Source organism: Lissotriton vulgaris, chromosome 1_1, assembly GCF_964263255.1.
Source record: "Lissotriton vulgaris chromosome 1_1, aLisVul1.2, whole genome shotgun sequence".
Lineage (NCBI taxonomy): Eukaryota > Metazoa > Chordata > Amphibia > Caudata > Salamandridae > Lissotriton > Lissotriton vulgaris.
This window is the reverse complement of record NC_141685.1, coordinates 553,024,449-553,048,102: the sequence shown is the minus strand read 5'-3', so window position 1 is coordinate 553,048,102 and position 23,654 is coordinate 553,024,449. Positions and strand designations below refer to the sequence as shown.

Sequence of the window (23,654 nt, the reverse complement as noted above, 5' to 3'; positions counted from 1 at the left end):
AAAGAGTGTGTTAGAAAGGGAGAATGAAGGGGAGAGAAGGTTATAGACGCATAAAGAGGCTGAGCTTGTGTATGCAGAAGACACCAAAAGAAGAGGAGAGCTTGTGTTTGCAGTTTTGCTTTTTTGAAAAGTTGTGGTAAAGAAACTGTGCTGAAAGAGCTGAAGTAAACCAATATGAGAAATGTTGGATCAATGTGTATGCAATGGAATTATGTGGTTAGAATGTATGCGGTAAAAGGTGTAGTGGACTTATGTGTAGTGGCATTGTGTGTTTTGGAGTGGCATGTATTGAATGGAATTATGTGGTGTGGTGTTGAATTATCTGGTATAATGTGGAATTTTGTGTTCTGGAGTTGAATTTTGTGTTGTGGAATGGAATTGTGTGACCGAGTGAAATTATACTGAGCGCAATTATATAGCATGGTATGGAGCGCATTATGTGTAGTGTTGGTATGTGGTATGGAGTAGATTTATGTGTAATGTAATTAGGTGGTATGGTTTGGCCTGGAAATATGTTGTGTGGTATGGAATTGTGTAGCACAGTGTGGAATTATGTGGAGTGTAAATATGGGACACGTTGCAGAGTTGAATTTTGTTAAGTGTAATTATGTGTTTTGGAGCTGAGTAGATATATGTGGAGTGTAATTATGTGGCAGTAAGTGTAATTATGTAGGTTGGTGTGTAATTATGTTATGTTATGTTATAGGGATTTTTATAGCGCACAGCTGCCCCAGCAAAGGGGCGTCCCGGCGCTTTAGTAGTGCTTTTGTAGTGAAATTATTTAGAGTTTAATTGTGTTGTGTGAAGTGTAATGGAATTATGTGGCATGAAGTGGTATTATGTGAAGGGGAATTATGTGGCATGGAGCGCAACTGAAATTTGTGGAGTTGAATTTGATGGATTGGCATTATGTGGTGTGTATTGGAATAATGAAGAGTTGATTTGTATGGTGTGGAAGTATTAGATGGTGAAATGTGTTTTGTAGTGGAACTATGCGGTGTGAATTTGTGTGTACAGGTTTTTCTAATGTTTACTAACCCTAAAATAGCATGTAATGCATGTGCCAGGATTGTATACAACGTGATAGGCTATCATGTGGAGCCCTCGGGTCACGTACTTTAATCTGTGAAAGTTAAGGCACCAGGATAGAAAGCTTTTACTTACAATCCATGTCTGCATAGAGAATATAAGAGTCTTTCCCCTATAAGGACTTACAGTTGGCATAATCAATGTGGACGCCCCTGACAAAGAAACAGTCATTCGCTTGCTAGCTGCAATCTAATGCAATGCTTCTGCATCTATGATAAGAGAGTCCGAGTAAGCAGGCAACACGGTCAGTTGAGAGCAGATGTGGTATTACAGCCAGAGCTGCCTGATTGGAACTGGGGAACCAGGTTCGAGTCTCGGTGTGGGCTCAGCATCCTGTGATTCTGGGCAAACTCCTTAAGTTCGCAGTACCTATCAAAAACGAGTGTTTCCTTGTGTAATGTAACTGGTGCACATGTAAAGTGCTCTAATTCCTTCAGTTCGAGTTTGGGATATGTTACAAAAAAAGAAGAGAATTGCGAGTACTTGGTGTGAGTAGCAGTGGCAATTGACAGGTGGTGACTAGCTTTCATGCATGCCACCCAGCACTGATGGCACCCTTCTGAGATCGGGCCCTCAGCTGAGGGCAAAGAAGGGTGCACATGAGAGCAAACTCATTCAGGGGCATTTCAGAGCAGGTTGTGCTCCTACAGCTGCCCAGGCTACTCACCCCCTACTTTTGCAGAGGGCTGTACTCCCCGAGTACTTGTCACACACCACTGAGTAAAGCCTGGCTCACTGCCCTGGTCACGGACCTTTCTACACACATATTTGAAATAAGTCTCGGCCTGTTTCTCTGATTACCTGTTTCGTGTACGCAATCAGGATCTACTCCCCCTAATCACTGCCCTCGCCACTACATTGAGGTCTCTATCGCACATCACATAAATGGCCCATACATGACCTCTAACATCAGAAACAGAAGCACTTCCCTCACACCCCCCTTCATTGTTGAAACGCTCCAAAAAGCGCATCTTAAAGTGCCAGGAGAATAAGAGTCCAAGTCCACGTGCTACATCTGTGCGGCACATGCTGATGACTAACATCCCTTTATGCCACCACAAGCTGATGCCAGGGAACAGCACAAGCTCAGGAGAAAATGTGAGGGTGGTGGAGGGCAACAGGCCAAGCTCAAAGAACCACACACCCACTTCAGTGGGTAAACCAACAAGGTATGTGTTGATACACACAAGCTACCGCAATCACATGGTGGCATGGCATGACCACTAAGCCTAAGTATATGGAGTGGAGAGGGCAAATAGTTAGACAAATTAATTATCAAATGAAAGTGCACACAATCTACGAGTGGAAACTTAGGAAACAGTAGAAATGTATTAGGAAGGGAAATGAACAAAGTGCATAAATACAAGGCCAAGACAGATTCCCAAAAAAACATTGTGCAAGGAAGAAACATACATTAAACAGGCTGGAGCCCGGTGAATGACTGGAAAGGATGAGGGAATGGGAGAAGGGAGGGGTAGGGGGAAGGAGAGCAGAGAGCATGGGATACGGGAAAACACACAACAATGAAAGAATAACCAGCGCGGCACTCGTGAAATGGGGATAGTCTCCTCTGGGAAGAATTCTACACAACCTAGGCTCAACTCTTTTGTAACCATCACCGCTAAGCAAGTGGAGTCGATACTTGCGGCAATGAAATCTGGTTCGCAGATTGACCCCACTCTGCCGTTCATCATGTCAGTACTAGCGCCAGTCTTATCCACCTCGCTCTCAGAAGTCGTAACATCTCGCTGCCCACTGCCACATTCCCCAGGAAATGGAAGAAGGCGCGCATCAAACCTCAGCTGAAGAAGGCATTGGCAGACCCGGCAGACATGCAAAATTATAGGCCAATCTCCCTCCTTCCAAGTCTTCCAAGGTCATGAAGACTCTGATTAATCAAGAACGCACTGGTTATCTGGAGCAGTTTAATCTGTTGGACCCCTCCCAATCGGGCTTCCGAGCAGGGCATAGCACCGAAGTGGCCCTGGCAGAAGTCACTGACATAATAAGGATCTCATTGGGTAGGGGGATTCCAACAATGTTGGTGCTCCTGGACCTGTTGGCGGCCTTCGACACCATCTCTCATAGCATCCTGCTGGACAGGCTGCGAGAGACTGGTGTCAGAGGTATGGCCTTGATCTGGCTAGAAAGCTTTATGAACAACAGGACACAATGTGTCCAATTGGACACATTTGTGTCACAGAACACCGCACTGGACAAGGGGGTTCCCCAGGGGTCCATCTTAAGTCCCACCATGTTCAACATCTATGTGGCCCCTCTGGCTGCCATTATTAGAACGTGCGGTTTTGAGATGATCTCGTATGCAGATGACATTCAGGTGATAATCCCCATCGAGTCGGATCCCGCGGCAACCAGAGCTAAGTTTAGGTTCTGTATGTTGAAAATAGCCACTTGGATGAGCAACAATTTCCTTCAGCTAAACTACAACAAAACAGAGATTCACCTGTTTGGGAAGGCTGAGGAACTATGGTCGGCGGACTGGTGGCCTGCGGAACTGGGGGAACCACCCATTCCAACAAAGCAGGCAAGAAACCTGGGAATCATGATCGACAATAAACTTTCTCTGGAAGATCAAGTGGAGACACTCTCGGGCACATGCTTTGGAATTATGCGGATGTTGAGGAAGATCTCTCTGTGGATCCCCCTTGAGGCCAGAAAGACCTTAATACGGGCCCTACTAGTTAGTAGATTGGATTACGGTAATGTACTACTAGAAGGAGTGAGGGAGGACCTATCATCTAGGCTGCAAGTTGTGCAAAACACTGCAGCGCAGCTGGCTTTCAACAAACCGGCTCTTACCCCGTCTCTACCTCTCCTGCAAAAATAGCACTGGCTTCCCATCAGGAAGAGAGCAATGTTTAAGCTCCTGACTTTAGTATTTAAAACAACAGTGCAAGGGATGGGCCCAGTATACCTAAGGAAGAAGTTAATTCCCTATGTTCCGAGTTGCCAATTCAGATCGAGCAACCGGATATTGCTATGCCCTTGTAAAATCAATAAAAACAAAATGGGTGGCTGTGCGTTCTCTCATTTGGCTCCCTTCCACTGGAAAAGACTACCTGATGAGATCCGAGCCTACACAACGATGGGGCAGTTTAAGAAACAGCTTAAAACATGGTTGGGGTTGTTTTAATGGCCATAGTGTTGTAAGTGACAGGGAGTTGGCAGCCAGGGCGCCAAGAGATTCCTCTGGGGATGATTTATGGTGCAATAACATTTTAATAATAGTAATATTACCTCCAGTTTTCTCTGGAGAACAGAGGCAGTCCATGTCCAGGGCAGCTACGAGCAGCAGGCATAGACAGCAGTGGCCCTGCTCTGAGGCAAGCAGCACAGCCCTTCCTCTTGACTGCCTGCCGACTCTGCTGCTGTGAGGCAGGTCACACTGGAGCCTGCTCACTGACTGGGAGGGAGGGGTTAGAGGAGCAGGGAAAAGACAAAACAGAAAAAGCGAAAACAGCACGGCGCTCATGAAACGGGTGCCGCACTGATAAAGTATGTTTATCAACAAGTGTTAAAAATAAATTAACAAACAAATGCGGGTGCAAACAGTAGCGGTCAACAAATGTTAAAAATAAATAAACAAACAAATGCCGGCGGCAACTAAAAGCAGATGGTATCTATACTAAAGTGAAAGTGCGCCATGCCACACACTTGTATGAAATTAAATAACCAAGTAGTTCCCAACAATCACAAAAACATTTAGGAATGTAACAAAACTGTAATTGGCCGGTGCTCCTCAGTAAAACCAGAAATTATGTATCAGAGCTTGTTAATCAATAAGGACCCAGGAAATTAAAGCCCTTGCAGGAGTGAACCAGTTGCAAGAAGCAGGCTGGATTACATTTGGTAGAGTGATTACAGCAGGTCTTTCAGACCTCGTTTGCGATCTGAAAATGCCTATGGATTAGCCCTAAGCATTCACAATGTCCTGCATCATCCTATTCCTTCTTTTCTTTTTGAAGCTCTGTGAGAGACAACATGGGGGTGCGATATTAATCAAACACCTGACTGTCAGGATTGATGTTGTGGTGGCGATAACGGCCTCGTCTTATTTACAAGGCAGCGTTAAGCCACTTAACTTGGCTTAACGCTACCTTGTAAATAAGAAGCGTGAAAGGGGTGGGCAGTGGGTGTTGGGGTGGGCGTTCCACTGCAATACCCATTGATTTTGAGGGCGGCTCTATTTACAAGGGCAGCAAAAATATGAAGCAGCACCAAAATTAAGACCAGAGAAAACCTGGTCTTAAAATGGCGTTATGAGGAGAAATGCTTTATTTCTCCTAGTTTTTGCTTTTTCCATGTGTGCTGCTATGTGCAGCACACATGGAAAATGCAAAAAAAACTTGTATTGTTTATGCACAGGAAGGTTCTGCTTACTGCACATAAACATTCTTTAAATAAAATGCCATTTTGTCACTTCTATGTGTGATGCATTAAGCATTTGAAGATTGTTTATGTGCAGGAAGGGTGACCATCCTGCACATAAACAATCTTTCCCCTGCACGCAGACACTCTTGCACTATGGTGCAAGGGTGCCTGAGTTGGCGTTACACTATAAGTGTAGCACCAGCAAAGGGGGAAACGCAAGGCTGCACCATACTGTTGTAAATATGTTGCAGCCTTGTGTTTCTGAAGTAGAGGAGTGAGGTGTTAAGCCATAACGGCTAAAGCCTCACTCCGCAACTTTCATGTACGTATACCCCATTCTTTTAGTCTGGGTTTCCGTCAGGTTTTTAAACTGAAGAAAGGTAGTGGAGTCAGAGGGATGTGTGCTGTAAGGTATTTGGAATAAAAAGGAACCAGCAGAATGTTGAAAGCAGTTGAAATGGTGGGTTGAATGCAGGGCAGCTGGAAAAGGTGGTCTCAAGTTGATGGTTGAAAGGAAAATCTGTCAAATTGTTTGGAAATCCTGTTTATGCGTATTCTAAAAATAAAATAATGTTCATGTATCATCATTGCTGATTTATTGGGTTAATGGTCTCCAAACTGATGAGTGAGTGAAATACAACTGATCTTTGACTAATGTCTGGGTTCTCTTTCTGCACTAAGATACCAGTGAGGGGCAGTTCCACAACCCAAGTTTGTAAGGATTACCTTGGCCCCTTAGAAACACCGTTAAGGGTCCCATTACAAGGTCCACATAATGAAGTCCCGATGGGGCAATTTACAGGAGTTACCGGTCACATCATGAATTTCTAGAAGCAGCCAAAATCTTTGAAGAGGGGAGGGGGGGCGGGGGGGGGGGGGGGGGAGAATGTTTAGTAGCCTGAGGAGCAAAATGATTTTTTCTCGCTATACATTTAAACCTGATAGACAGTTTATGGTCCTCATGTTCAAAATTTCAAAGGGAGAGACAGTGAAGGAGCTGGATGGTTAAGTAACATTTGGCAATTTCTGCTTAACTTTAAAAAACCGTAATTTAAATGTCAAATAAACAGTAGTCTGAATACCACCAGGGTTGGCTTTTGGTCCGCGTATGTCTGTATAACACTGGCGATTTTATAGTTAAGAGTTAAATCAAATTTAAATTCGGTTTGATTGCTGCTGCACGGAAATCCCAAGACAACTTTCCGCAGTTTTACTGGACGATGCCTTTCATCAATTTTTAAGCACAGTGCAGGAGATGAACCATCTGAAAGCCACTCTGCAATCTTTAAAAAAAAATACACATTTTATTGTTAAAGCATTACTGTTGCAACACCGTCGAGTAACAACTTAATGATTTTATGAAAGCATGTATTTCGTTACATTGTGCAAAGCAATTGATAGGTTTATAATCAAGAAAACCTGTTAAACTATAATCCCAGTTCTCTATCGAGGGCTCTTCTTTAAACTGATCAAAATGAATGTCTTTCTCTACCTAATGAATATCTAGAACACATATTTCAAAGGGAAAACAATCCTTTTTTTAATTAAATTAAAACAATATAATACACCACAATAAAGTTTAATAAAAGCATATAAAACCAATTTCAAAATGGAAATATAAAAAGACAGTATACTCATCAAAAAGGAACTGAACATTATCGCTTCAATGTTATTTTTAATTAGAATATTGGAATGCTGGGAGCTCCACTGAAGACAGTGGAGTAGCTCTAGGCTGTTGGTATAAGCCAGGAGCTCCAACATTCAAATGTTTGTCTTCATGTTTCTCCCTTTTTAATTGAGAACATTCTACCCTTAAAGGGTGGAATGTTCTAATAGCCTTATAGCCCTTCTGCCTTAGGCTATACCAGTTGTTAAATAGGCACTCGCCTGCGGCACAGGCCAATAACTCAGGTTCAGGGCCTTTAACAACCAGTATAGCCCTCGCCAGCAGGCAACCTGTTGGTGGGAGTTAGGTGCATTAAAGATTCTTTTGCTCTTACCTGGTGTTACGTCTTTTTAACACTGGCAACTATCAGCTGCGAGGGGGAAGCCACACCACCATCCCCGGCTGTAATCCACCTACGTTACAGCAGTACTCCAGGACAGTGGTATTTCCTTGAGGATCTTCACGTTACCTCCTCTTCTACATTTAAGGTACTGCCATTTCATTTTAAGGGAACTGTTTCCCATACTTCACTATTGGAGTTTATGACTTACCGTTACTCAGCTTTGTAATTTTTTCACGCCTATTGTCTCCATACCCAATGGGAGAGTCCCTGCGTTTCTGCTTATCTGTGGTATCCTGTCTGAGAACACAGATTAACCATTGGGAAAGTGGCAGTTGCGTTTCCCGGGGACTCCCACCGGACCTTGACTAATTGTGGAGCCTCATACCTTCTTCCTCAGAGGCCAATACGGAGAGTGTCCCAGTGTGGGAGACGCGTGATAGCAATAATCATGGGCTTCACCATATCGGTGCCTACCACAACGTAAACCTGTGCAGTGTCGCACTTTCTCACTAAGATCGGGGCGGGAACACAGCAGTGACAGCCTACGGCTCTGCCTTCATCACGCTGACAGACATTAAGCCTCTGCTTTCCTCCACCTTGTTTCCTCCGTGGATTGACTCAACTGGCTCTTCGTCTTCAGTCACTCATCTCCTCACAGAGATTGGTACGGGAACACGGAAGCGACAGCCTACGACTCCGATTTCATCACGACAGAGATTGAACCTCAGCTTTCCCTCTGCCCTGTGTTGTAACCTAGAATTTAGACTGCCCGCTCTCTCCCTCTTCCCCCCCCCCCTCCCTCTACCTGTCACATGGTACGGTCTTCGAACCTTCAAGTGAAGGCTGTAATGTTGTGTTTGCCTGACCAGGGCTCTGACAAGTTGGGGGCATCGATTACTGCTAACTGGTTAAATAAATCTACTTCCAGTTACACCGTGTGGACCCTTATTACAACTTTTTGTGGCGACGAGGGACGGAAGCTGTGTCAGGGACAGCAGGGTGCCCTCCCCTGAAAACTTGAGAAACTTGATCGGAGCGACGTTGAGATTAATGACTGGTTAAGGCGTTTAATTTGGACTATTGGTGGCAGTGAGGCAAGTGAGAAGACGGACACTGCTATAAATGCCCACAACGGGAGTCCAGTGAGTGAAGACAAACGGTGATCTTAGATCTTCACACCCCACCCCCACAACCCCCAGTTGAGTGCAGGCACGCCAGGTCACATATCCTACCTGACCGGTGTGGTGCGGCGTTCGCACTGGCTCTGCAGGCCAAGCAGCAAGGTTTCGAGGGAGCTTCAGGGTGTAAGTGCTCCAGAGGGGTCCCTCGGGGATGTAAGCTGGTCGAGGAGATTGTTCCGGCAGAGAGAGGCTACGGAGTCTCCCATCCCTCTGTTGGCGCAGCACACACCGGGGTGAGAGGAGGAGTTTCTGGGGTGGTGAACTAACGCGCAGTCGGCGCGTCCGTGGAGACTGAAGCACATGTTTTCTTCGGTGACGGAGTTGCGGGGAGCAAAGTAGCCAGTGGAGGTGCTCCTAGAGGTGGCCTGTCGGTGTCCTCAAGACACGGTGTGGTCAGTTTCAAGGTTTTGGGAAGTTGAATTATATTTTTAACGCTGAAGGAGCCCGTTTTTCGCCACTCCCTGAGGTGACTAGAACCTGCCTTCACAGGAAGTTCCTGCCTGTTGGCGTCAGGAGTATACCGGTTGGCTCTGTGAGAGAACAGTAACAGCAACAGACAGAGAACTGGTTTCATATCCTTAATGCCAGCGCTGTAATAGGGACTTTTCAACTTTTGGTTGTTCAGCGTACTGTGGGCAACCTGCAATACAAGATTCTTCGACAGTAAACACCACGTTAGTGACTACAGGGGACAAATATCAATACAGATTGAAATCTACCCCAGCCCCTGGAGCCATTCGGGGTTTCACTTTACTCTTTGCCTGTTTATTTTGAGTTTTTGGTGAGTCTGGGGAGCATTGGGGGTGTTTCTGTGTGGGGACACCATTCATGGCAATGGCGGGAGCAGGCATGAGTCAGCCGCCTCCATTTCTAAATGAGCTGGGGGAGCCAGATATTCCATGGAGGAGGTGGGAAGGCATTTTTAAGTCCTACCTTATAGCAATAGGAGGTGGTAATTATTCTAATGTGAGGAAACAGCACATTTTACTCCACAATCTGGGAATTCAAGGCAGGAAAATATTTGAGTATATCACGGGTAGGTTGGTAGAGGGTGACCAGGTGGAAGAGGTGGAAGGTACCAATGTTTATGAAAATACCCTAAGGATATTAGAAGAACATTTTAAAGTTAAGCTCAATGTAGTATTAGAAAGACACAATTTTTTTAAGAGAGCACAAAAGAAAGAGGAGAAGGTCACTGCATATATTGCTGTCCTGAGGGGATTATCAGCTACCTGTGAGTTCGGGCCTCTAACTGATTCATTGATTAGAGACCAACTTGTGAGGTGTACTAATGACTCTAAGATTCAGGAGAAATTGCTCACTAGGAATCCCGATCTAGAAGAAGCGTTAAGCATAGCAAAGGGTGTGGAGCACACAGCCATTTGTATGAAGGAAATGAAAATTCATGATGGGGTAAACAGAGAAAAGAGTGAGAGTAACGCTGTTTCTGATCAGGAAACTGTATGTAAGGTGGGGGAAAAAGGTAAAGAAAATCAACGCAGTAAATCAGAAGGCTTTCTCTGTTTCAAATGTGGGAGTCCAAATCATTTGGCGAACAATTGGAAATGCCCGGCAAGGAATGTTTTGTGTAGAAAATGCAATAGGAGGGGGCACTTTTCTAAAGTGTGTAAAACGGTTAGCAATAAGGTGCATGCTATAGAAAATGTTGAAAGAGAGGAAGGGTGTGAGAAAACGTACATTTTTCAAGTGGATGATGACAATGCTAAGGATGACAACATTTACCCGAAGTGTGAAATTACTCTTGATGGGGAAAGGTTCCAAGTGTTCGCTCATTCATGCTCTCCTTTCACTTTGGTTGACAAAAATGTTTTTGAGGAGAAATTTGCTAGTCACCAAGTTAAATTAGAGAAAGCTGACATATGCCCAGCAGGTTACAATAGGGATGTATCCCTTTAGAAGGCATGGCTAGGATGAGGATTTCATTTAAGGACAGGCACACAGTAGGTAAGGTGTATGTCTCCACGAGGGGTTCATGTCTTCTGGGGTGGAAACATCAGAAAGAGTTAGGGATCAAACTTGACCCCAACAACAGAGAGCAGGTCTTACTAGTGGAACCACCCAAGGTAGCAGAAAACCTAAGTTCAAGTTCAAGTTCGGGCATTTATATAGCGCACTACTCACCCAGAGGGTCTCAAGGCGCTTGGGAAGGGGTTCATTATTTGTCGAATAGCCAGGTTTTAAGTTCTTTTCTGAAGGAGATGTGGTTTTGAGTAAGGCGGAGGCGAGTGGGGAGTGAGTTCCAGGTCTTGGCTGCCAGGAAGGAGAAGGATCTTCCTCCCATGGTGGATTTACGGATGCGCGGGACTGCGGCGAGGGCTTGATTGGACGATCTTAGTTGGCGGGTGGGTTTGTAGAAGGACAGTTGAGTGTTGAGGCATTCGGGTCCTAGATTGTAGAGGGCCTTGTGTGCGTGGGTGAGAAGACGGAATGTAATTCTTTTGTTGACGGGAAGCCAGTGGAGGTCTTTTAGGTGTCGGGTGATGTGATCTTGGCGAGGGATGTCCAATATGAGTCTCGCTGATGTGTTTTGGATGCGTTGGAGTTTTTTCTGTAATTTTGCTGTGATTCCGGCGTATAGTGTGTTACCATAATCCAGTCGACTCGTGACCAGTGTGTGGGTGACAGTCTTTCTTGTCTCGAGGGGGATCCAGCGGAAGATCTTTTTGAGAATGCGAAGTACGTTGAAGCAGGAGGATGAGACTGCGTTGACTTGTCTGGACATCGAGAGAGAGGAGTCTAGGATGAAGCCAAGGTTACGTGCATGGTCTGTGGGTGTGGCTGCTGTGCCGAGAGCGGAAGGCCACCAAGAGTCGTCCCAAGCAGAGGGGGAAGATCCTAGGATGAGCACCTCCGTTTTATCTGAGTTGAGTTTTAGGCGGCTATGTTTCATCCATTCGGCTACTTCTTTCATGCCTTCGTGAAGATTGGTTTTGGCGGTGTTGGGGTCTTTGGTGAAGGAAAGGATTAATTGGGTGTCGTCGGCGTAAGAGATGATGTTGAGGTTGTGTTGGCGCGTGATGGATGCGAGTGGGCTCATGTAAACGTTGAAGAGGGTGGGACTGAGTGATGATCCTTGTGGTACTCCACAGATGACTTCAGTGGCCTCTGAGTTGAATGGGGGAAGTCGGACTCTCTGAGTTCTCCCAGCTAGGAACGAGGTGATCCAGTCAAAGGCTTTTCCTTGTATGCCGATGTTGCTGAGGTGTTGTATGAGGGTGCTGTGGCAGACTGTGTCGAAAGCGGCGGAGAGGTCGAGTAGAATGAGGGCAGCTGTTTCTCCGTTATCCAGTAGTGTTCGGATGTCGTCTGTTGCTGCAATGAGGGTGGTTTCGGTGCTGTGTTTGGCTCGAAATCTGGACTGAGAGGGATCGAGGGAGTTGTTGGATTCAAGGAAGGCGGCGAGCTGGCTGTTGACGGCTTTCTCAATGACTTTGGCCGGGAATGGGAGGAGGGATATGGGTCGGTAGTTTTTAAGTTCAGAGGGGTCTGCTGTGGGTTTCTTCAAAAGGGCGCTGAGTTCGGCGTGTTTCCAGCTTTCTGGGAAGGTGGCAGAGTTGAACGAGCAGTTGATGACATCACGGAGATGGGGTGCGATGATGGAGTCAGCTTTGTTGAAGATGTGGTGGGGGCAGGGGTCGGTTGGCGAGCCAGAGTGGATTGAGTTCATTAGGCGGATGGTGTCTTCAGTGGTGATTTGGTTCCAGGCGCTAAGGTTGTTAGTTGGCGGAGTAGGATCTGAGGGGGGTGGGGAGGGTTGATCGCTGGGAGTATTCTCGAAGCTGTTGTGGATGTCGGCAATTTTGTTGTAGAAGAAGGAGGATAACGCATCGCAGAGGTCTTGGGAGTGAGTGATGTTGTTAGATGCTGCGGTGGGGTTGGTGAATTCTTTGACGATGTTGAAAAGTTCCTTGCTGTTGTGAGTGTTGTTGTCGAGACGATCCTTGAATGCTGATTTCTTGGCGGATCGAATCAGTTGGTGGTGTTTGCGGGTGGCTGCCCTAAGGGTGGCCATGTTGTCGGTGGTTGGGTTTTTTCTCCATGTTTTCTCCAGGGTGCGGCATAGCTTCTTGGATTTTTTAAGGTCATCATTGAACCAGGGAGCCTTTTTGCTGGCTGATTTGATCTGGTGCTTTTTCAGGGGTGCTAATTCGTCAGCACTGTGGGTGATCCATTGCTTGAAATTGGTGGCCGCTTGGTTTGGGTCCAGTGAGAGGGTGGGAGGGTTTTGGTTGAGTGATGTGAGGAGTTGGTCGGAGATGATTTTGTTCCAGTTTCTCCGAGGAATAGGTTGTGGGCGGTTGTGGGTCAGGGTGGTTTTGTAGCTGAAGTGAACACAGCTGTGGTCCGTCCAGTGGAGAGCTGTGGTGGGGTCGAAGGAGATGTGCTTGCTGGATGTGAAGATAGGGTCGAGCGTGTGTCCGGCTACATGGGTGGGGGTGTCAACAAGTTGTTTGAGTCCGAGATTGGCCAGGTTGTCCAGAAGGGTGGAGGTGTTGCTGTCGTGTTTGTTTTCAAGGTGGTAGTTGAGGTCTCCTAATAGAATGTAGTTCTCGGAGGCGAGGGCATGTGGGCTGACGAAGTCCGTGATGTCATCGCTGAATTGAGTGCGGGTACCTGGAGGCCTGTAAATGAGGGTGCCTCTAAGTGTGGTCCTAGGGTCGGTGTGGATCTGAAAGTGGAGATGTTCGGCGGTTGCAAGATTATCGTTGGAGTTGGTCGTGATTTTGATGGTGTTCCTATGGATGATGGCGATGCCTCCTCCTGTTTGATTGGTGTGGTCTTTTCGGATAATCTTGTAAGCGTCCGGTATGGCTATGGCAATGTCGGGTGCTGATGATGTGTTCATCCATGTTTCTGTAAGGAAGGCGATGTCCGGTGACGCAGTGTCGAGTAGGTCCCAGAGTTCAGTTGCGTGTCTGTGGACCGAGCGGGTGTTCAGCAGGATGCACTTCAGGCGGTTAGAGTCGGTGCTGTGTATGGAGGAAGTGGATTTGGTGAGGGTCCTGAAGCAGTTGAACTTGCAGGAGATGCAGGCGAATGGGCCGTGGGTACGTCCTGGGATGGCTTCGCAGCATTGTGGTGTGCGACCGGGGTTGAGGGCGAGGAGAGTTGCGGCATTATAAGTGACTCTAGTGGGTTGGGTGCGGCGAGGACCAGGGGGATTGGCACTGGGCGCGGTCCAGGCGCGGACGGGCGTAGAGGGCTTACCTTTGGCGCACATACAGCGCGACCGCTGCGCGTGGACGCTGCGCGTAGGTCCATCTGTCTTAAATGGAGTGTGGAGGGGGGCGGAGCGTGGGAGGCTCAGCTGGGAGGCGGGAGCGGGGAGGGGAGACTGGCCAATCGTCACGACGACAAAATGGCAGGGCAAATAGAAAGCGAAACGGGGCACAGCCGCAATAGCGCTATGATCCGGCCGGAGCTATCGGCACAATCAGGCACAAATGATAATGCAGGCGCTACAATGTCAGGCGCTACAATAATAATTATCAGCAAAGCGTTACAATGCCAGGCGCTATGAAAATTATAACAGGCAATGCGATCTCAGTGGAATTAACACCAAGCGCTACGATACCAGGCTGCAGCTGCGAGGAGGAGTGTAGCGCTTCAAGTTCTGGATGGTCAGGGAGCGTGGGACCTTACTACAGAATATAAAGAAGTGTTTACTGAAAACCTGGGGGTGCTTAAGAATTACATGCACAAGATCATCCTCAAAGAGCGGGCGGTACCGGTGGTACACAAAACCCAGTCCATTCCTCTGCGCATAAGGGAGCCATTGAAACGAGAATTGGATAAACTGGTCAGCCAAGGGGTCATCAGGGAGATTGAAAGCTCGGCATGGTTGTCCCCAGTCGTCATCACGACCAAGGATGGGGGAAGTAATATAAGACTCTGTGTGGACTTGAGAGACCTAAATGCAAACATCCTAGTGGATAGATACCCGCTCCCGAGGATAAGCTAGATGTTGAGCACAGTACAGGGTGCCAAATATTTTAGCGTTTTGGACCTTTCCTCTGCGTATTATCAAATTAAATTGCATCCCGAATCTCAGTCACTCACAGCTTTCACAACTCCTTTTGGTAATTTTCAATTTCTGCGGATGCCATTCGGCCTGGCAGCTGCAGCCTTTCAACGTGTAATGCAACATGTTCTCAAAGACTGTATCAAGACGATGTGCTTCCAGGATGATATCCTGATCTATGGATTGTGTGAAAAATAGCACAATGAAAACACCAAAAAAGTATTAGAGAGACTAAAAGAGGTGGGGTTCATCACAAAAGCGAGCAAGTTTAAGTTAGGAGTGAGTTCCGTGGATTATCTCGGTCACACAATCTCGTCTCGGAGGAGGGCATAAAACCAAAGTGTGATCTGGTTAATGCTGTAAGAGATGCACCGACTCCAACCAACAAGGAAGAGGTCATGTGTTTTCTAGGATTGGCAGAATACATGGCGAAATTCATCAAAGATTTTGCCGCGATGTCACAACCCCTACGTGAATTGGTTAAGAAGGACAGCACATTCAGCTGGGGTAAAGATCATGAAAGGGCTTTGTTCAACATAAAGAAAGCAATCATAGAGGCACCATTCATTGGAAAGTTCAATCCAGAAAGGGACACCATAATTCCAACGGATGCTAGCAATAAAGGGATCGATGCCACCTTAGCACAAAGGGTGGATAAGAAGGTGAAGGTGGTGGCGTTTGCGTCCAGGACGCTTACAGGTCCTGAAGCCAACTACTCCACAGTGGAAAAAGAGGCCCTAGCCGTCTATTGGGCCATCAGGCACTTTAAATTTTACGTGTGGGGTGTTCCATTTGAAGTGCACACAGACCATAAACCCTTGGTGTCGTTGTTTGCTAAAAAAAGACATGGAAAACATGACCCCACGCATTGCTAAATGGGTCTTGGGTTTGCAAGGCTACAATTTCAGAACAGTTTACATACCAGGGTAACAAAATAAAGTTGCGGATTTCCTCTCGAGGGCTCCCATCGGTGAAGAAGTGGAGGAGGAGAAGAGTGATGTATCCATATTGGTAGTAGGCCTGGTAGCGGTAGAGAAGGACCAATGGGAAGCTCACATGGAAGAAGACGAAATTTTGAAGAAAGTGAGGTCGTACATTGTGTTGGGTTGGCCAAACAAATGCAAAGACCTAGAGGCTGAGATCCAACCCTATTGGAACGTACGAGAGGATCTTTCAGTGGAAGAGAAATTCATCCTAAAATCAGGAAGAGTGGTTCCCCCAGAGGGCCTAAGGAATGAAGTGATAGACACTTGGGTCGCAGCCTCAGCAAAGCAAGATTACGGACAGAATATTGGTTTCCAGCAATGGATCATGACATGGAGGACAAAGTTTGTGATTGCTATGCGTGTAGTCTAAGCGACAAGTCAAAAGTAATAATGCACGCACCCTTGAGCCAGGTAGAGGTTCCCAATGCACCCTGGGACAAGCTGGGTTTCGACATTTTCTATTCAAGGGAAAGGTCCCCAGGGTTGGTATTTGTTGGTGTTAATTGATTATTACAACAATTGGATAACACACAATGTGGTACACAACGTGAATACGAAGTCCCTCATATTTTTCTTGAGGGAGGTGTTTTCTAGAGAAGGAATTCCATCCACGATGGTAACGGACAATGGCGTACAATTGGTCTCAGAAGAGATGAAAGTGTTCCTAAGTGACTGCTCCATTACCCACGTCCGCACACCTTTATATTGTCCCAAAGCTAATGGGAAAGTGGAGAGAGCTAACCGCAGGTTGAAAGAATGCATACAACTGGCCAACAAGTCGGGGCAAAACGTGGAAGAAGCTATCCGGGACATGCTATGAGGAGGAAATATCAGATATGGGGAAGACAAGTCACAGGTAGATGGCATCAGGAAGGATGAGGGGCAGAGTAGGAAAAGCTGTAGACAAAGAGTATCTCCGTATTGGCACAGACAGTATATCATGACAGGATAGGTTTTGATTGTTATCTTTGCCGTATTACGTGTAAGTTTTTGGTCTTCTGCGCAAGACCTCATATTTCTGTGATTTTGCCTATGTTGGTTCTAACCCCTTCCCCCCACCTTCTTTTCTCTCTCCTTGCCTCTCACCACCCTGTTTTCCCTAGGGGGGATGATGTGTTGTAAACTAGAGTTTAGACTGCCCCGCTCTCTCCCTCTTTCCCCCCCCTCCCTCTACCTGTCACATGGTACGGTCTTCGAACCTTCAAGTGAAGGCTGTCATAGAATGTTGTGTTTGCCTGACCAGGGCTCTGACAAGTTGGGGTCATCGTTTACTGCTAACTAGTTAAATAAATCTACTTCCAGTTACACCGTGTGGACCCTTATTACAACACCCTGTTTCCTCACGGATTGGCTCATCTGACTACATTCTTTTCGCTGACAAGCACAGCAAGCATGTCAGTCACTGGTTCTTCTTCGCTGACGGGCACAGCATACCTTAAATTTTTTGCCAATTTCCGCTGGTGGACACAGCTGCTCGTCAGTCAGGAGGTTTTTTTTGCTGACGGGCACAGCAAGCTCATCAGTCACTAGTTCTTCGTCACTGACGGGCACAGCAAGCTCGTCAGTCACTAATTTCTTCACAGTAGGTCGTCAGTCTTAAATGTATTTCGCTGACAGGATCAGCAACCTTGGGGTATCTTTTCTCTGTTGCATTTCACTGACGTGCACGGCAAGCTCGTCAGTCACTGTTTCCCTTACTCGCTGTCGGGCACATCTTACTCATTATTTCTTCCATCCAAAGTCCTCTGTACTCATGTAACTGGCGCAGTTTTCTCCTAAATTTGTTTACTACTACTGAAGATTTTTGGCTATTTAAATTATAATCTGCTGTGTACTTGCGTCCTTGTCCTTTTGCTATCTTTTCCTTGTACGTCTGTTCCTATTTTTGCAGTATGGCTGCTTTAAATATGTCCCTACCACCACCATTCTTAAAAGAAGTTGGAGAACCTAAAATTCCTTGGAAGGAATGGAAGGAGCTGTTTGAGTCTTATCTAGCTATTGGTGGGGACAAATTTTCCCATTTCAGGAAACAAAACATCTTGTTGCACAATTTAGGAATTGAAGGCCGTAAAACTTTCAATAACCTAAAAGATCCTCAATAATAGGTAGATGAGGGGGATGGAGACTTCAGTGTTTATTAGCGACAGTAAACAAGTTGAAAAAATATTTTGGTCAAGCCATACCTGTAGTTTTAGAAAGGGACACATTTTTCTCAAGAATTCAAGACAAAAATGTGGTGCTCAAGGGTTTGTCCAACACTTGTGAATTTGAGGGTTTAACTGACTCCCTCATCTGTGGTAAATAAAATTACCGGGACTATTTTTCTATACATTAATAACAATTAAGATAGCTCATAAAATGAGAGGCAGAGTCCGTGGTGTCCGAGTTCAAAAGGGCTTTATTTCAATGGCTCGAGCCAGGGGAGAATCGGGTTCCATCACCACTAAGGTTCAGGAAGGGATATCTAACATTTTATTAACATCACACATTATATATAGTAAAACCACATAATTCCAATGAATACAGTAGGCGGAACACTCCAGGCGGAGCAAGTGAAAAGAGGAGATAAGAACACATGGGCGTAAAAGAAGGCGTGTAAGGAGGCGTATACATGGGTGTTCACTTGATGAGTCATAGGAGTGTCACAGGTGGGTGGATGCATAGAGGAGGTCTGCAGGGTCAGCAGAAACCTTTACCCTGTATGTGCACGTGACTGATCATGACGTGAAATTGACGTGTAACTGGGGAGAGCTGGGGGTTGACTTTAGCACTAGTAGAGGAGTCTGGAGTCTGGGATGTCAGAACGACCTGCACCTTTGGCATATCTGATATCTTGGGTTTGGAGGATGTATTGTCTGAAGTAAAGGTCTCTCGAACAGAGGCCGTTCATCACTAATTGCTAGTGTGTGCATATATTTCTACGTGCATTGCGCGGGGGCTATGGGCCTACTATGGCAACGGGTTCAGTAAATCACTTATATGGAGACAGGAAGGATAGGCCCTATGCCCCGCAGGCGGGAATATGTCTACCTATTTCACTAGACTGGAATGTGTTTCTGCGGAGGCTGAGCAGATAACGGTAGGCAAAATACCGTCTTGGCAGGCAGGCCAGGCCAGGCACCTCTCGGCTGGGCAGGGAGTAAGGTAGAGGTCAGGGATGCATACCTAAACTGCAGCTTTCAGAGTCAGAAGAGGCTCGGAGCCTGAATTCAGGGCCTGGCTCGGCTGGGCCATAAAAACGTGTGCTTCTCGATATTTAAACGTGTACCATGTAAATGCATTGGCAATCGTAGGCCTCAGTGCAGAATTAACGTGTCATTCATGGAAAGCCTAATAACTGACATGCTAACATTAGACGGAAATGCAGAGGCATTATTATGACAGGCACGGGAAGGGAAATACACGATAACATGGACATACATGGAGCATAGGTATGTGGATAGGGTGCCGGGGGGGACACACTGACTACCTAAATTTTCTGTTTCCTCATTCCCTCCTTGTCCCCTACTGCGCCCTTTATGATATATCTATTTTCATGAGAACATCTATTTGTTCATATAGCATCATTTGCTCGTCTTTATTCATTCGAGCACGGGAACGGGATCGTGGACGGGGAATACAAGCAGTGGCACACAAGCTGCAAATCGCTGGGCCACATTGCAGACAGAGACAACAACTGAATAGTATGAGCAGTATCATTCCTAGGAATGACAGTACGGTCCAGCCCCATCCTGCTATTACACTCCAGAGCCAGCCGGACCAAGTCCAGGTGCCAGGGTTCTGGTGTATCTGGTGAGCTATCTTATGGAGCCTTGTTATTGCTGCATACACCGATGGTGCGTTATTAGGAATAAACACACAACAACTGGAGCCGATCACTCTACAAGCCCCACCCCTATCGGCCAGGATGATGTCAAGAACAAGGCGGTTCTGAAGAACAACAAGTCTCATAGCAGACTGCTCTTCGGTCAGGTTTCCTAAGGCAGAAGTAGTCTCGTTCACTACTGCTTCAAGAGTTCTTGTTAACCTACGTATTATTTTACTGTTTTGAACGGGACCTATGAACCAGAAGTATCCTTTGATGTAATCCTTGTACTGGTCCCACGCTGACTCAGAGTAATCGATAACGGGAGGGAGGTCCCTCTTATGTCTAACATGCACAAGTCGGGAGTCTCGATGGTAATCGGATGGGGCTAGAAAAACTGGTGGCAATAGGAACGTAATATAACATGTTCCTCCCCAGTCTAAGGGCAGACGTACATAAGCTGTCTGACCACAAATGAAATAGGAATGGCGGGAAGCTTTGAAAGTAGACTTTCCTTTATCATTAAATTCGACCACAGTATTACAATCACTGTGTCCTAGGTGCACTGAACCATTTTTCCTAACGCATAATTCACCTTTCACTGGTAAGACTGTTATAAACGGTAAGTCTGTATTGGTCTCGGACTGGACGTTCAGAACCATGAGGCTAAGGGAAACATTACCTAATTCGTACACTTCATTTTCTAGATCGGTCCCTTTCCTTTGGGGAAGACCGTCTCTGTCTGGGAAACATGCCTTATTCATAACTGTATTCAGATCTCCCCATATCCAATCGCCCTGGGAAACTGTGGACTTACTGTCTAGTGATGACATTAAAACAAACCATGCTCCGCACGAACCATTGTGCGAAAACGGATACGGAAAGAGGGGCAGAGCTCCCTTCATTTTCTGATAGGGTGGGAGTCGGCCACATACCCAGCAATTTGTTACATTGCTGGTCTGGTGAGAATGGTGTAACATACCAATAAAAGTGTTGTTGCGCAGTGCTAGTCGATAGGATAGTTCGTGAGGTGGCAGATCACTAAATGTGTGCTCTATAGTGTCATTGAAAGAAGAATGTACATGTGAACCAAGAGGAGGAAAGAAAACATGTAGCGTCAGGCTTACACATATAATCGATATACTGAGAAAAAACATAATGATAAGGGTTACTATGAATCTGCTGCGTAAGTTCTTGCAGTATTTGCCTTTCTTTTGGTTTCGCCTATCTCTCTCACTATTTGGGTCTACAGTCTTATACATGTCAGGAAACTGTCTAACCGCTTCACCCGAGGGGGACTTAAACAATTAAACGCTGTCTGACTTACTAGACCGTAACTTAGACCTGTACTCCTGTTGCCGAGTTTTTTCTAGCAAAGGGAGTTTAGTGTCAGTGTCAAAACAGTTCTCAGGAACCTTCGCGAAACAGTCCTTAGAATCCTTTACCGGGCCAAGTCCATGGAATCGCTTGACGTGGTGGGCGTGGAGCCAGCCCTTCCTTCCCTCGACCTTGACAGCGGTCCTCGTGGTCAACAGGACTAACTTCGGCTCACGCCAGCGGGGCTCCAGAGGGCTTGAGCGGTCGAAGTTGCGGATGCAAACTAAATCTCCTGGAACGATTTCGTGGCTTTTCACCTGGGTGTTGACGGGGAAGGCAGCGGCAACCTGTGAACGACAAGAAAGTAGTGCAGACATCAAGGAAGCCAGGTAATCTGTCAGCATATTACTGTCAACATCAGTGATTCTGCGTGGCATAGGCGTACCCCACATATTCGGCGGTCTACCAAAAACCACCTCATACGGGGATAGTCCGGTTCTGGAATGAGCTACCATACGCATGTAAAAGAGGGCAACCGGCAAGGCTACCATCCAGTCTACGCCTTTTTCTTTACAGACCTTCGCTAGTCGTGTTTTTAGAGTCTGATTGTGTCTCTCGACGAGTCCTGCTGCCTCTGGGTGTCGTACCCAATGGAATTTCCACTGGTACCCTAACAGGAGAGATACTTGTTTCATCAATTCAGAAGAGAATGGCTGTCCATTATCTGAATACACGACACGGGGCAAGCCGTATCACGGGAAGAATTCACGAACCAACTGCTTGGCAGTGGTCACAGCAGTGTAATCTGGAACTGGGTACGCTTCTGTCCATCTAGATAGAGCACATACAACTACGAGGACATACTTGAATCCTCGACATCTGTCCATCTGGATATAATCCATTTGGAGGACTTCAAAAGGGTGGTAAGGAGGATGAAATCCACCTTGTTCCACGGGAATGCCTTTGCCTGGATTGAACTGGCAACAGATCATGCAGGTACGCACTTTCTGTTTCGCGGCTGCACGTAAATGCTTGTTGAACCAGATGTTCTGTATACTGTCTAACATGGCTTTTTCTCCTAAATGTGCTGGACTGTGTGCTGTATTTATGATAACTTGAACCATGGAATCGGGGAGAAACCATGTGGCTTTGCCTTTTGTCATCCATCCCTGATCGGTTTGGACCCCTCCTTGTTCAGTCCATTTCTTGATTTCATCGGGAGTGGCATGTGTCTGTATGTCGAGTACATCTTGTGAGGGATCCCTGACTGTCATGCAATTCGTCAGTGATGATACATCAGTCTTTGTCGTGTCAGCTGGAATGTCTGTATGAGTCTGCGCTGTAAGTTTGGCTGTTCGATCTGCCAGATCGTTACCCTGGGAAATAGTATCAGTGAGTTTAGTATGTGCTTTACACTTCATGATGGCTATGGCTGTAGGCAAGTGTATTGCATCTAACAGGGATATATGATGATACAACGCATGTTATTACAACGCATGCTTTTACATAGCATTTTTTACAACGCAAATGTTATTACGACGCGATTTTTTACAACGCATACTATTACATCGTAAAATAGTGTTACTGATGAAAAAGTACTATTGCAACGCATTTTATTACAACGCATACCATTACATATAATTTTTTTTTTTGTAATCTTAAATCTGGCACGGGATGCAGGGAAAATAGGGGTTTTGGGTGGGTAAGTGTTTTAAAAAACAGGTCAAAAAACTACTATAATATTACGATTCCTATTTATTTATTTATTAAATTAATACCCGAGTATTAAAAATGAATACATTAATTCTGCTTAACATCGTATATCATAAAAACGCATAAAAATAATTATATACATTTTTGTCTTTGTTAAAAAAAACATGGCACGGGATGCAGGGAAAATAGGGGTTTTGGGTGGGTAAGTATATTAAAAAACGGGTCCAAAAAGTACTATAATATTACGATTCCTATTTAATTATTTATTAAATTAATACCCGAGTATTAAAAATTAATAAATTAATTCTGCTTAACATCGTATATCATAAAAACGCATAAAAATAATTATATACATTTTTGTCTTTGTTAAAAAAAACATGGCACGGGATGCAGGGAAAATAGGGGTTTTGGGTGGGTAAGTGTATTAAAAAACGGGTCAATAATCTACCATAATATTACTAATCCGAATTAATTATTTAATAAACTAATACCCGAGTATTTAAAAACCGATTTAATTATTTAATAAATTAATACCTGAGTATTACAAATAATACTATTTAACATCGTATACCATATTGACTCACCAAAAATATATAATTTAAATTTTATTAAAAAATACCTAGTACGTCTTGCAGGGAAAATAGAGGTTTGGGGTGGCTAAGTATATTTTAAAACGGGTCAAAAAAGTTAACATAATATTACGATACCGATTTAGAACGTTAATAAATTAATACTCGAGTATTAAAAATAATACTGTATAACATGGAATTCCGTAACAAGGCAGAAGAATATATATATAATTTTAGGATAACAAGAAAAATTAAGAGTTTTCAATACTCGATGGATAAAAATAATGACCTTACGAACAAATTTACGCCATTTTAAACACAGTAATGAAAAATAATGTCCATCTACTATTTCCATGACCTCCAATGTCAACAAGACATTCAAAATGGATGCTAAAACGGAACGAAAGTTTAAGAAGCTTACTTTTAAATAAAACAATTTAAATTATACGTTTCCACATGAAATGAATATTAAAAAAATATGATAGAAAACAATATAATTTAGGACAAATATAATGCTAATTAAGAAAAGCTATAAATAGACGTATCCCAC

General features: G+C 45.2%; 1 protein-coding gene across 1 annotated transcript in view; it reads right to left on the bottom strand.

The window, feature by feature from the left end:
• Positions 1–23,654, bottom strand: part of HFM1 (helicase for meiosis 1) — a 2,890,879-nt gene that overhangs the window by 1,851,706 nt on the left and 1,015,519 nt on the right. The window contains exon 11 of the mRNA XM_086925623.1: positions 6,564–6,764. Within this exon, the coding sequence (XP_086781749.1) occupies positions 6,564–6,764 (201 nt within the window). The remainder of the gene's footprint in view (positions 1–6,563; positions 6,765–23,654) is intronic.